Genomic DNA, 15,808 nt, shown 5'->3' on the forward strand with positions numbered 1-15,808 from the left:
GCTCTGCGCCGCCCCCGCCGCCCGGCACGGCCCGGCCCGGCCCGGGACGTCACCGCCACAGGGCCGGCCGGGGGCGGGGGCAGCGCCGGCGGGGCGGGGGCGGCCGGGGAGGCCGGCCCGGCCTTTCGCTCCGCGCCTGGGGTGCCTGACAGGGAGCTGGGGCCCGTCCGCGCCCTACGCCGCAGAGGTGGTGCTGAGGGGCTGGCCCACGGGTGTTCTGTGCGAGTTGGGACTCTTCCTTTATTTTTTACCGACGCGGTTAAATAAAGGGTCATTTGGGAGCTTTGTCTGTACTGACCCGTGAGGAACGGTGCCGAGCCGGCGGCGGCTCTCCTGCTGCACAAACCTTGGAGGTCGGAGGGGGTTTCAGGCCGGTTCCTCTCCCGGCTCCCCCCGGCCCTGTGCTGTCCCCGCCGTGTCCCCAGGGCCCTGCCTTGGCCGATGTGACACGGGTGGCAGCAGCGATGGTGGTGCCCGCTGCTGAGGGGCAGAACAGCATCGCTGCCAGCCCTGTGCCTCCTGCAGGGCAGCCCGGCGCCAGCCGGGCTCTGCGATTCCCCCGGCATGTGCCCGCACCCGGCCATCCGTGGCTGAGGCTGTGCGCTGCTGTGAGCCGGGCAGCGCGGCCCAGCTGGACGGCGTTGCACCATTCCCGGCCAGGCTGCCAGCGCTGGTGCTGCTCCCTGCCACCCCTCCCCTGCTCCGCGTCACCTCCCTGTGCCTCGGCTTTACCACCATGCATTCCTGGCGTGGCCAGCTGGTTTGTCAGCTTCCCATAGCACTGTGCTTCTCTCCACACAATACTTCGTGAGCAGCACAGTGACCCCGACTCTACGTGCAAAGCCTCCTTGTTCTCCGCCCGGTGTTTCGTTCATACATATTTTGCTGAGAAAGGGAAACAAACCACTTTATACTTCAAAATCTTGTGTTTTCCCTGAGTTTGCGGCCCTAGCTATCTTTCGTTAAGCAGGGTTGTTTTTCACTGCATCCTTTTTGAGTGTTTGGACAACACCAGGGACATGGTGGGTACAGCTGCTGGCTAATAAATAATTTACATAAATTTCTTCAAGCCATAACTGCCCGTGTAGATATGATAGTCATATGCCCTGGCCTCTTTTAGTGGACAAAGAGAAATCCCAAGGGCTTCTCTAGGGGGAATCTAGGGAAACTCAAGGGGTCCGTCAAGGATCAGAGTGGATGTACACATGGAAAATGGCAGTACATTATAGGTGCATGAGTAATCCTGCATCCTGGGCAGAGCATGGGTGGAGTTCAATCCTGTATCCAGATTAACATTCCTACAGCTCCTGAAATGTGCTGTGAACTTGTTTTGGTTTTTAAAATATTCCACATGCCTGCAAAGTGGCAAGGTGAATTTGATGGTTACATCTTCGCTTGACATAATTTGAAATATTTAACAATTTTGACAATCAAAACACTGTATAACTTCTAGAGCATAGAAGCTTGTCTTTGGCATTACTTTTCAGGGTAGTACTTTGTATGGTCAGCCTTACTTTTATTTGTAAAAGAGAGATAAGGATAATTGTTATCTGGGGAAAAAAAAGGTGAATGGGCAAGTAAATGAAAATGTAAATTTGGTGACTGGCTAAAACTACCTCTGTTAGCAAAACAGGATATAATGTCAGGAAACGATCAACAAAATACTTTCAGTGTAAACAGTCCAAGCAGTGCTGAGCTCTGTCGCACCCTCTGATGTGCCTCTCCCTCATTGGAAGCAGCACGTCTCTACTTTCTCCCCTCTTTTCTCCCTGGGAAATTTATAAATAACCCAAGACACAGCAACATCTGTTCTGTGAATCTTCAGGGAAAAGACAGGAAGACTCACATGTGAAATCTGAGTACAAGATCTTCAAACTAAGCAAAGGAGGGGGAAATCAGAAAGAGAAAACGTGTTTTACTGTATCCATTGCCTGCATGTAAGGAGCATTTCCAGTTCCATTCCTAGGGAAATGGGATGAACATCTGTAATTTCAGTCTAACCGAGACTTTTCAGAACACCAGGAGCAGTGCAGATGGCTTGGAGGTGCCAAGCAGTCTTTGTTTAATAGCTGTATAAGGAGCAGATGCAGTTTGAGGCTGGGAGGGAGGGCAGAACGCCTTTAGCATCACCGCGTTCCTCCCACACCTGGGTGCACCAGGAGGGACAAACAGCAGTGGAGAAGCCTCCATTCACACGTGGCGATGCACAGAGGTGTCGTGTCAGCGCTGCTGGAGCTCGGGGCAGGCTCACACTCTGCACACCACAGCAAGAGGGTCTCTCGTGAGGAACCAGAGCTGTAACAGCACCATCTCCAACGTGCAAACTCTACGTTTTGAATGGCCTACCAGGAATTCCACAAGCATTCCAAAGGCAGTAAGATCAACAATACAAGGCAGCACAGCATTTGACATGCACATGCACCTTTTGTAGTCCTGCCAAAGAGAACTGAAAATATTCCAGATGTCCAAGGTGTCTTCATTCACCCAAACATTAAAATTGAACATTTTGATATGTTGTTGAATCCGAGTTGCTATGCATAGTAAACAGCTTTTGTCATTAAAGTTTCCTTATATTTTTTAAAAAGTTGTGTTACTGTATGAACCACCATATTTTGTCAGAGCTGTTCAATGGTAGTTTGGAAGAATGAGCAGGTAAAGGACCCTAGATGATTTCTCAGAAAATCCTGAGAGGATATTAGGCTTTTGTTCACAGAATCACAGAATGATTTGAGTTGGAAGGGACCTTAAAGATCATCTAGTTCCAGCCCCATTGCCATGATCAGATACCTGCTTGACCAGGTTGCTCAAAGCCCCATCCAACCTGGTCTTGATGAATGTAGTTTGAAAGGATGGGCAGGTAAAGGACGCCAGGTGATTTCTCAGAAAATCCTGAGAGGATATGACATAAGTTTTTATTTCAAATATCATACAATGTCCTAAAATTTCAATGGAAGCAAATTCTTGTGTATAACTCAGATCAAACTTCGGACTATTCAATATAAATGGGAAAAAGTAAAGGCTCCCACACTTGCATTAAAAATTTCACTCCTGAGATGGTTGTTCTCAAGAGTTTAGTCTCATAGCTGCTCATTTTCTCTCCCCAGACTTTATGATGAAAAATTAAATGCAAAAATCTGGCTTTACATTGATTTCAAGCCTTTACTGTATGCATCTCTCCAGGTGGAATGCTTGTGTTTGAATCATGTTCATATTAGCTGGCTTTCCATGTGGATTACACATAGCTACAAGTACACATTGCATGTAATGGGTAAAGTTCTGCCTGTAAAAATGTCCATGGGCACTGACTTAAGTCACAGGTAATGACTTAATGTAAGGCCAGCAGTTCATTTGCTTTACACTGTTTTGTTGGCATACTCCAAGTGTACATGAGTGTGATGTAATGACACTGTATCTTTGTAATGTGGTCACAGTAAAATATGTCATAGCTTGCCAGCAGCAACTCTTGGCATTTCCTAACAGCTGAGTATTCTGGTTTAGCACTTAGATACTCCCCAAAAATTGTTTTTTAGTTTTACAACCAGTTTTTGATAAAAACTAAAGTCACTGGTTGTAGAACAGTTTTGGAGTTACCCTTGCAGAGTTTGCAAATGGGGCTATTGAAGCTGCCACCACAATTTATCTATTATTTGTCTGGATAAATAATAGCTTGCTCATATGTTTGCAAAAGAATCTTTCTAACTTGGCTCAAGGTTGAGCAGCTTAAGTTCAGAGAAAGAACAAGAAAATTTTCTGAGATTTTAGCAGTAGTAGATGACGTTCCTTCCAGGATCAATATTTGGTTTCTTTCCAAGCAGGCTTGCTCTAGATAAGCACTATTCATTTCCTTATCATGTAAATTATTTACTGGAAATAAATGTGTAAGTCTTGTTTTATCTGCTCCCTTTTACTTAATGTTATGTGCATATACATAATTCTCCAATTTTGACAGTAGTGAAATGATCCTTTTTTCTCTCTCTTTCCTGCAGAGCTTACATTAACATCTATTTTGACTATACCCGATTTTTTAAAAAATATTCTAACTTCCACAGGCCTTCTGTATTTCAACAGCTTCATACAAGTAACAAAAAATTTTAGACATTATGTTTTAAGGTAAGAGTTCCTATTTAAAGTCCTCCTGTTTCATTTCAGTTCATGAGTAGTTTTTCCTTTGACAACATGTTAGTTTAGGAAGATCGATGGTTTTGCATTTTCACCCCTAGCAATGTGTGACTGGTTTCTGAAGCTGTTTTTTGACTGAGAGTAATTCTTTTGGACTGGTCCCACTTTTCAATTTCCTCTCCTTAAAGGATAATACAATTAAGCAAATAGATTATTTTGAATTGTGGGTAGCTCCAGCAAATGAGGCTTGCATAAATAATAGCATGAAGGGAGGTAAGGGGAATCCCTGACTTGTGAACTTGCAGTCCTTCTGAAGGCCACTGCTTTTTGGTTTACTTTTGTGAATGAATTCATTCTATAAACACAAATGGTGAGGAGAGGAAAATGAGATTACAGTACCCCAGGGTAGCTGGAAGATATTCCTGGAGCCATCCCAGTATTTGAAGACAGATGGATTCCATTCCTTGTAGAACACGCCCCACGTCTCTGGGGAAAGAATTTTCTTTTGTTTCTGCCGAAGCTTCTCTTTGGCAAAGATATCATGGGCCCCCTCTCATGCATATTTAAAAGGAGAATGGGCCCCACCGGTTTAGATACAGCATCTGGAGGACAGGGAGGATCTCTCGTGTAGAGAAGAGAACCCAGAAAAACCCACACAGATAACACACATTAGCAATTACCACAGAGTTGGCTTTTTTTAAGTTCCTGGCCCCACTCCCCCTCGATGCACTCTGTGATCACCTACACGGAATTCCTTTTCAGTGATGAACAGCAGTTGCCAATAAAATAACCACAAGCTCACCTGAAAAACAAAAGTAGCCTGCAATAAATAGGTAACCTGTAGCTGTCAGGAATAGGGCTGTCCTTCCTTCATGGAGCAGGGGCTACTCACCTGCAGTTAAATGAACTTTAGTATGGATTCAGTACTGAGATCATGGTACTGAGAGTTTCTCACACTTCTTAGCAAAGGGAATTCTGTGGGGTTATTAACTAATTTGCAAATCTTTCTGTAAAAGCCACTGTTCATCTAGTGTATTCATGAACAATTATCTCCTGTTAAATATACCTTGACTTTTTTTCATCCCATTTCAGACTGTTTATTTTAGCAGTTTTTAGCTTTAGTTTTTGAGCTAGTTTTGGGAAAGAAAAGTTTAAGAGGAATAAGTAATCCCCTTGAAATTCCAACACACCTTTGGACAGGGACTTGAGGAGGTCTGGCAATAACCTGATTCACAAAATATGAGGGTCTAGCTGTAAACTTCCTATGCTTCATGTTGATTTAAGAAGCAAGAAAAGAAAAAATATACATGAGAAAAACGCTGAAAAGGAAGATTGCTAATGCTGCTGAGGTAGGAATGCAAAGCTCTTGAAGGCACCTCCCTCCTGTCTAGCCTTCACTTATCACTGTGTGGTTATTATACAGAACAGAGAGAGTTTCATTTAGATTGCCTCTTGGATAAATCCACTCTCAAAGATGTGAACTCTGTTGTTGCTATCCATCTGGGCAAACCACTTAACAAGCTTGCTGGGGGACCACTGATTACTGTAAGAAGGAATAATACTCTTTTGCCAGAAAAACAGGCTGCCAAAGCAGTACATTGTTTCAGCCCTCTCTGTTCCTTTGCAGTGCAGTTACACATGCACTTGAACACTACCAAAAGCACAGACTCAAGTTGCTTCCCCATACCCTTTCCATATGTGAGATAACTAGATTATCTTAAACCTCACCCTGAGTGTTTTCCTGCTGGTGAGCAGCTCTTGAGCTGGGTTTTACACCCCCACCTAAATTCCACCAGCTCTTCAACCCCTTGTGGTAGGACTTGAAGGCAAACTTCACTGAGAAGTTAAACACTCACTGTAGCATGACGTTCTCTCCTGGCATGCTTATTTGGCCCAGAGAGCACCAAATTGTCCAGTTCTGACTCAGTTAGTAAATGTGCTAATAATTTCAATTGTCTATCTGTTCACAAACAGTTCTAGGAATTGCACGACTACTCAAATTATTCCAGAAAAATAGCAGGTATCAAGAACTGCTGCATTTCACCTTCAGTTGCTTATAATACCTCCACTAACCTTTGGCTGCCCAGTTTAAAGTTTTCCAGGTTAAGTATTTGCTGCAAATTGAATGCTAGCTAAAATGCTTCTGCTCACATTGTTAAAGAACAGTAACATGGATTATGCTTTCTAATAAAACTGCCCAAAGACCTGTAGCATAGATTTAAATTTGACAAGCAAGTTGTATTTTATGCTGGAGCTGTGCCTTTTGCCAACAGTCTTGAAATGCAACCAAATTTAGTGAAACTGGGAATTTCTGATGGGCATCAGGTGTGGGCTGCTCTTGACCCCAGTAGCTTAATTCTCAGAACAGCACACCTGGAACTGCAGCACCTCCACTGCAGCACTGCCCAGTATTTCCTCTGCAGCATCAGCCAGGTTTGTCACACCAAGTACAGGAACTCAGAGTAAACCCACAGAATCAGAGTGGCCGAGGTCAGAAGGGACCTCTGGATGTTGTCTGGTGCAACCCCTGCTCAAGCAGGGACCCTCAGAGCCAGTTGCCCAGGACCATGTCCAGACAGCTTTTGAGTAGCTCCAAGGATGGAGATTCCACAGCCTCTTGGGGCAACTCATGCCAGTACTTGGTCACCTGCATGGTAAAAGTGTTTCCTGATGCTCAGAGAAAACATCTTCTGTTTCAGTTTGTGTCCATACCTCTAGTCAGTTTGTTACCAGCCTCCAACTAGATACTGTACCATGGATCACCATCTCCAAGTTCAGATATTCAGCCTTTAATACATCTCTCCATCTGCTCATCTAGCCCATACTTCCTCAGCTTCTCTGCTGATGAAGTTGGCCACACAGGATCACAGAGGGAAAAAGATAGCATTGGCCATTTTTCTGGAGTGTAGATTGAAGAACTGAGCTTAGAGACATGATAAAAGATCAACAGATGTAAGAGCCAAGAGAGACTGGGAGAACCAGTACACAAAGGATCTCATCAGGGGTTTGGAAGAAGGACAGCAATGGACAAGTGATGCTTGGGTAAAATCTGTAAAAACCACCATCAATTTCTCCCCTCACGTTTTCATCTAGGTAGGCAAGAAATGACAACACACTATGACTGCTTATGGAGTAACAGAAATGAGAATTGTGGCATTAGTTCTAGGAGTGACCATCATATACTGACAATGGAAGTCAGAAAAACCAGTGTGCACAATGCAAAACCCACATTAAGCAAGACAAACATAATCACTAAGAAAGCAGGAAGCATTAAAAAAAATAAATTGTAGAGGAGTCTTAACTTAGTCCACTTGTATATACAAACTTCTACATGATCACACTTTCTTCAGATACCACTTTTTCCAATAGATGCTAAGTCAGTGTTTAGGGAACTTAAAATTTCACAGTACAGACAACTACGAGCTATATGATTTGTATTGCTCATGAGAATGTAATGAAAAAAAATGTACAATTAAAAAAATTATCTAAATAATGTTTTTCAAACATAAGCACATGACCAATTGCTATAGGAAAATTATCCATTTGGAAAGTTACAAATATTTTCCAGCTATCATTAGCTACATTCTTATTTTCAGGTGCCCAATTTGAGACGTTTAGGGTAAGATTTGCCACCATTTCCAAACTCAGAACAATCAAATAACAACTTTACAAGTACAGTTGAAAGCACCACTGTGTAAAGAACACAGAAAGAAACTGGAAGAGAGAATTAAACACTCACTTCAACACTCAGGTAAATCTCAGGTCAATAGAATTTCCGTCTAGGCAAACAATTCTCCTAACCACAAAACTGGTTTCTCTCAAGTAGCTAAGTAAGCTACTTTTACAGCAAGCATCTTTCTAAGGTTACTTTTCAATGCTCACAGGTGAGTAGCTGAAGCATGAATTTCAGCAGTTTAGAGTAGCTTAGCTTAGTTAAACTAAAATGCTTTTAATGTCTTTCCCTGAACTCCAGCATACAACTTGCAATATGGAGATAATGATATGGAGCAACTCTGATTGGATAAAATAAGAGTGAAGCCAAGTTCACCCCACCTAGCATCTAACTGGCCTGAAAAAATTTCAAGAAACTATTTGAATTCAACAATGTCCCTATGAAATAGGGAACCTGCACTGACTCCACAAACTTACTCGCTTTATACAGACAACCAAGACACAGGGATGCAAGTGTGAAAGCAAGTTAGAAATCAGGCTAACTATACTGCATTCAAGTTCATTAACCACAGATGAAAGATGGAGAATAACAGAGCAGAATGAAAAACTCACAAAAAAACTATACAGTAAGGTGTAGAGCCAAAAATGAGCTAAAAAATTCATCTGCAGAACACTCTCCTTGCAAAACAAAGACCTGGCTTCAACAGAAGGAAAAAAATTAAAAGCTATATGACTTTTTAATTAAATATTGCATCATAAGCTGTCCATACAAACACATTCAACAAATTGTTGCAGACATTTGCTTTAAAAATATCCCTTGATTCTGGAACCTAAAATTCATCTGCAGTGCAAATTTTGTTTGAAGTCTAGAAAATTCAGTGAGTTTATAGGATGGGAGGAAGCTGTGCAACTTCTCACGGTCTTTTAATGCCCTTTTGTAACATGGAGATATCATTACAATATTGTTTACAAAGTAGTTTAAGCTTCAGGACTGAGGAACATTTAAGTAAAAAACACGCTCCATTTGTTTGCATTCCAGTACAACTTATGACCTATTTAGTACTATTTTCTGTGAGAAATGTGTCATCTTGTAATAGTGCTCTTTTGGGGTTAGCTTCACTTTTTTGTATGACAGAATTGACACACTATCTGGTGTATTACAGATGTATAGTATGAAATAAATTTCCTGGCCTGAAGATGCAAATATGAAGTTCTCCAGAACTAAAATAATTACTGTTTTTGGTTTGCTACATAAACAGTGCATTCATCAAGGCCAGGTTGAATGGGTCTCTGAGCTGGTCTGTGGGAGGTGTCCTTGTCCACAGCAGCCAGGTTGGCACTAGATGATCTTTAAGGTGCCTTCCAACCCAAACCATTCTATGATCCTAAATTTTTAGATCCTAGAAACTTGCAATTCCAAACATTTCCTGAGAGTTCCTAGGTTTGGTCCAATGTATAATAATGTGCCTGTCCAGGCTACCACCACATTTCCTACATACATGTAAAGATATGGGAATCAGGGTAGTTTTTCAAAATTTAAGTTAGGAAGGAGAAGCCTGATGTAAACAGGCACTGTCACAGAGCTTGTTTAAAACAGTTACATCTGGAGGACAATGGGGTAGAGGTTTGCTAACAGTTTGCAAACTACTGCTGTGAGACGGCATTGGTATCTTCAGTTCTAGTATATTTAGTTGACATCAGTATATGTGCAAAAGTAAACTAAGTTCCTAAACTTGGAAATATGTTTATACAGATACAGTTTTGTGTAAATACTAGATACATTTCCCTAAGGTACACCACTGAGGAAATCTAACATGTTTTAATCTCTGGTGTTTAGGCCAGAGTCTACACAGACTCTGCAGGGAGGAAGCTCAGGCTGGCCAGAGCATGATGCTTTTCCTCTAAGGGGATCCTCACAGCTTATGGGGAATAAATACTCAGCTGACTCAAACAGTCTGGTTCCCATTACCCTTATCCAGTCAGCCTACAGTAGATGAGAACCTGGTCCTGAAATGGAATTTTTAAGTATCATCTAAAACCATGAAACTAAATCTAAAAATATGCAAATGGACAGATGTACAATGTGGATTTGACTAGTCTATTAAAATAAACCATCTATTTATACAGTACATTCAGCCCTATTGCTGCAGATGTACAAGAATCTTTTACTCAAAAAATAGCAAGTTTTCTTTCCTGCCACTACTGAATTATTTACCTGATGATTGTTTAGGTGAAGTCATACCCTATAGAACTCTAGAGAGTTACATAATGACTAATAAGCATTAACAACTAAGAAAGGAGAAGACAAAAAATAAAAAAAGACATGTAAGTCAAGTCTGTCTCATTTACTAGAAACTGGATACTTTTGAATCCAGATAATCTTCTGTTCATATATATTCATGTATGAACATAGCTTATCTATCTTTTTAAGCACCATGCATTGCAAATAGCGCTGCTTGCTCTACCCCAGGTACATCAACTGTGAGTCTCACAGGAAAGAAAAACCTAAGGGAAAAACCAAGCAAACTGGAAAATATAAACAAGAAACAGGCTGGCTGTTTGAATCTAGGTTGTGGCTAGCAATTACTCCCCAAACTGAATAAGAAATCCCTAAGGAATGGTGTACATTACCCAGTTTCCATTTGTAACCACAGGGTTGAACAACTCCAAATGCAAATTTGTTAAAAAACAAGCAAAATCAAGCCTGCCAGAAAACTACAACAGACCACAACTGAGAGAACAATCACCTTCCAGATTGCATCCTCCCTTAACCAGACTGGAGCCTAGAAAACAGACATCTTTCATCACATCTTTGACCAGGCATTACTGAGTCAAGCAGAAAGGATTTACTTCAAAAGTAAGGTGGTGAAAGGTAAGTAAAATGGCTGTTGCCTCACTCTTACTGTTTCAAAGCTGTGGTTTGTAACATCAGCTCCCCTTTGATTTCCAGTAGATGTGGAAAGTCAAAAAACTGGGTGAAGTACCTTTGTGAACCCAACTCACTGCACAGAGATTCTTTAAGGGTACTGAGTCTGCACCACTGAAGAAAGACTGCTGTAAAAGTGTTGTACCAAAACAGAAACAAAATATTTTATCAGACTCTAGTACCTCTCATGATTCCCACGAGTCAGGACTGCAAAGACCAAGCATCATTATACCTACTTCTGTTCATGTGCTAAAACACAAGTGTCATGTTAACAATATAAAGCTTTAACCAGTGACCAAAAATACGTTCTATTTAAAAATCAGAGGGGAACAGAATAAATTACTAAATTAAGGAAACAGCTGCTGTTTGTTTGTAAGAGAAGTCTAGTATTTCAGTTTTCAGAGGTACTATATTAATAGAAATTAAAAATCATACATGTTCTGCTTTACTCATTTGCTGTGCAAGACATGAAAAAACTGAAAATCAATAGCATAGTTTCCTCATCTTGCTGTAAAGCTTGTTTGATTCTTCACTCTTTTTTTACTGAATGTTTTGGAAGTCAGATTCTTTCAAGACAAGAACATAGTGCAACCTCAAAATCAATTATGTTCCAAGTCTCTGGTCTTCGAAGTGTGCTCAGCTTCTCAGCAGGAAAAATAGAAGTGTCTCAAGGGACTACTTAGATGTCTCTTCTGCTTTTGCAGCTATCCTGCAAATGTGCACCACAAGAACATGAATTTTTTATGCTAAGTAATCTAAAACCTTAATAAGAATTCTTAACTGTTATTCTACCCAACCTGAAAAACAATACAAACAGATACATTTAATTAGGTGGCCATCTGATCCCTTACACTGCAGAATGCAGTCAGGCTACTTTTAAAGCACTTGTAATCCTGAATCGTTTAAAGAAATATACAGCATATACTTTCCATAGAGTGTACATGTTGTCATGCCATTATTAAATACACTTATCTAGTCCCCACCCTACTAGCTTCCACTGAACAAATCTGGTTCAGAAAAGGCACTGGTACAACTTGTTAAGATTGCAAAACATTGCAGCATTGCCCACTATCATGTTAGTAAAAACCACTTACCAAGCACATGCAGTAGTGAGCTTATGAAACCAAGTCAGGAAGGTCTTAAATAACTCATTCTTAATTCTGTAAGGTTTTTTTTCTATTAATGTCACATTTTATTAAAAAAATAAGTTTCCTATATTTAACATGTATATTAACTTGCTGTATGTGACTGAAGATCTTGAGACCTTTAACATTGAATGATAGTAAATCCCACACTTTCTTCACAGCTTTGAAAAACAGTAAAAGGGAAGGAGGACAAAGGGGAGAACAGGAAAAGGAAAGGAAAAGGAGGAAGCACCAGGCCATTCCCAGTAAAAGAACCAAACAGTTCTACAGCATCAAAATATGAACCTGGATCACAAATATTAGAAAAAGGAAAAACTACTATATTGATGAAATATGGATATATTCCATATAATTAAAACATACTACTGGGAAAGCCTACACTAGGAAGGAATACATTCTATCTGCAATTCTCTCTCCTCTATTTCAAAGAAATTATTTTTCCTTCCCTCTCTTGTATAAACTACTATTCCAATATGTCAGTTGCACTAAAGCCAGATACACAAGACCCTGCATTTCCACATGCTGGAACTACTTTATCCCTCTTTTCCCCCACCAATGGCAAGAATACTGGATAAAAATTTGAAGGAGGAAACAACTCAGATGTGTGCACATTATGTATTTAATTTGTAGTCCAGGAAATTGCTCCCACATTCTTTCAACAAGAAAACTGCAGGAGTCATCTCTAACAGAACACATATATCTGGTGCTTACATAATCTCCATGGGGCCCAGGGTTTATGCAAGAGAAACCAGGGAATGAACAACTCCCCTAAATCCCACAGGTTATCTGTACAAAAGATTAGCAGCCCACAGTTCTATTGCTCTGTGTGCAACCACTCTGCCTTGGGGAGAGAAAACCCCCCTGTAAACAGACGGTGTCACAGAGAGTCCTCTGTGCAGGAATGCCCTGGAAGTAACGTCATTAGCAGCTGTATTTTCAGGGTTTAGTGAGAATGAAAACTCATGGAGGCCATGAAGCACTGGGTTAGATTTGATGTTGTGTACAAAAATAAAATCTCAAGGGGCCCAGAGGTCAGCTAATGAACTCTCTGCTGCTTCTCTTTGGGAGAAGGGAATGGTAAATGACACTCCCAGTAGAAAAATCAGGAGAGAAAATATTATCTGCAAGGAGAGATAGAATATCCCTCTCTACTCCCACAAATTCTTTCCTGGGAAGTGACACTTTCTGGTTCCCGTCAAAGATATCTGCATTAGTAGAAAAATGAAGATATATATCCTTGCACAAATCTTTTCTTACTTTACTCACTTCAATGCCAAAGCCTTTCTAGAACAGGGATAAAAGGCTACATTTGCAGTTTAAGCAACAATGACATTTTAGATTGTTGTAAAATCAAAATACACTGGAAATATCCAAGCAAGTCCCTACATTAGTCTGATGCTACGTAAAGCCAAGAACAAACAAGCAAGCAATGAACACTGGTATTTTGGTTTTTTGCATGGATATTAGAAAAAATAGTAATCATACACTTTTTTCTTTTTAAATGTTCATTACTTAGATAAAGCACATATGAATGTAACATTCAGAATTGTAACATAGAAAATGTAATGTGGGCAATCTGCTATTCCAAGTACACTTACCAAAATACAATTTTATAATGAAGAAAGTCTCAAAATACACCTGTACAACAACTGGGATCCACAAAATATGATTTAATAGAGCCACTCAAAATCGCTTCATTTAAACCACTTTTATAATACTGTCTGAAGTGTTACCTCTGGTCAAGAAGCACTCTCCCCCTTTCCCTAGCCTGCCCCACTAAAGCAAGGGCGGAATTGTAATTGCAATGCATATCTTGTAAACCCCCAGATCTGAAGTGGTCCTATGAACTATGACACTGCCTACACTTAGATATTGGGAGGATGGGAATCACCCTCTTGGAGGCCATGGTACATCGAGACATTTACCCATATTATTGTTTGTAGCGCAAGCAGAATAATCTTGTAAAGGGCAACTAAATAGGGTCAAAATATGAATTAATTATCTCACTACCAAATCATTCCCTATGTGTTACTTAAGCATGTAACATTAAAACTTAACTGAAAAAGGAAAAGGTAACCATTTTATCCTATATTTTCTTTATTTCCTTTATGTTTAGAAGTTGCTATTTAAGTTCTATTAACAGAAATACATAACAAAAGCTCCCTATCAAGTGGAAAAAAGTAATTACAAATGCTGAAAAAGTTGGCCTCATTAACATATGTACAGACTCACTTAATACACATCTTTGTGGGAATTAAACCATTTTATGACACACATTTATACAGGCATTAAACATTCCCAAGTAACTTTGAGCAGAGAACACGCCAAATCTTTAGTCTGGGCAGACAAAAATGTGGGTTTCAGTTTTGATTGTGGAGCTAACATGCAACAGATACAACATTCAGTCTGAGCTGTTGTTGGTAAGTTGTTCTGTCTTTTCCTGCAAAATTGAATTTGGGTCTTTCTGTCCCTTCTTGTCCTTGTTCTGCTGTTCCTGGAGATTCAGGATTATTTGTCGTATTTCTTCTCTTTTGGTTTTCATTCTTGGGCGTGGAAACCAGTCTGTTAAGTTCATTGGTAGCTCAAAACTCAAAATGGGATTCTGCAAAAAAAAAGTCATTTGGATATTGCAGTAAAGAGTTATAACCTAAATGACTGAAAAAAACTATACTGAGGAAAACTACATTCTTCCTCACTTCATTCCATGAGCATGGAACAAAATTTCTAACATTTCTGTGTTTTGTACATGGTATAATTATGGTAAAATCAATTAAGCTTCAGTATGTTACAGACTAAAATCCATCCAGACCACAGTCCTGATTATAAGAATGCCTGAACAATCAACTGTGTTTTCTTTAGACTAAGCATTTTTCGGCATAAATATAAACGTAAAAACTCTTCTAATTAAAAAAAAAAAGTGAGTGAGAGAAAAAACTACTGTAAAGATACAAGACTTTTTTTTAAGAATCACTAGTATAAAAACTGAAAGCTGATCAGGAATCCAAAACACTCCTTATAAAATAACCTTTAGGATTATGACCAATTAGGCAAGACAGATTTAGATTTTAGAAAACAAAGCCGCTACCTACCACCAATAATTTTATACTTACATTCTGTTTTCTTGCTGGTACCATTCATTCAAATATTACAGTAACTATTATTTCAATGCATTATCTACTCCTCTTCAGTGATACTGTACAACAGTTCCACCCTAACCCAATGACAATCTGGGGAACAGTGCTGTCTCTCAAAAAAGTTCGTCCCTCTCTGTACTCCAGTTTAGATCATCAGGGTTCTTTAAGAGTGAATTACATTCATCACTGAGGTAAGATCAGTAAAGCTGTTTGTGAAAAAAACCTAGTGACATAGCGCGCAGGAGCACGTGCTTGATGTTGCACTAGCACCATTTCTGTGTGTGCGCGGTGCGGGACAAGCAGTGGCAGGGCGAGGCCGGCCGCGCTGTGCTCGCCCCGCAGGCTCTGCCCTCCCGAGCGGCCCCTGGCGGCCCCCAGGGGCAGCGCGGGCTCCGAGCGCTGAGTCCGGCTGGGACAGCCCCCCGGGGCATCCGCTCTGCTCACCCGCTCTGACAAGCCAGCCGCGCTTTCAAAAGACACACACCGTGATTTTAGCACTTAGAGTAAGTCCACAAAGAACAAAAAGATGTGCCTGAACAGTTCACAGGCAACAGATTAAGCACCTGCTCCCACATACTCTCCATTTGTAGAACTGGTGCAAAATGAGACTGTGAGCAATTTTCCAAATACAATGCAGCTGAAATTGTTCGCTTCAAGATGGTCTAATACTGTGCAGCCTGCTCAGATTTTCCCTCCCCAGTGGAGTTACTCCTGTGATTTGCTCTCTGACACATGCATGTGTCGTGCCTATTCTCTAGCAGCAAAGCTGCTGCACGCTGCAGGACTAGGCAGGACAAGGAATTCAGCCTGAC

At 40.8% G+C, this 15,808-nt stretch overlaps 1 protein-coding gene across 3 annotated transcripts in view; it reads right to left on the reverse strand.

Annotated features, from left to right (window-relative positions):
* Window positions 1–12,463: 12,463 nt before the first annotated feature.
* The window catches only part of SENP6 (SUMO specific peptidase 6), a 75,264-nt gene continuing 71,919 nt past the window's right edge, over window positions 12,464–15,808 (reverse strand). For all 3 annotated transcript variants that reach the window (XM_033054702.2, XM_033054700.2, XM_033054701.2), the window contains one exon: window positions 12,464–14,464. In XM_033054702.2, coding sequence (XP_032910593.1) covers window positions 14,264–14,464 — 201 coding nt within the window. In that variant the 3' untranslated portion in view covers window positions 12,464–14,263. The remainder of the gene's footprint in view (window positions 14,465–15,808) is intronic.

Source organism: Catharus ustulatus, chromosome 3 (assembly GCF_009819885.2).
Source record: "Catharus ustulatus isolate bCatUst1 chromosome 3, bCatUst1.pri.v2, whole genome shotgun sequence".
NCBI lineage: Eukaryota > Metazoa > Chordata > Aves > Passeriformes > Turdidae > Catharus > Catharus ustulatus.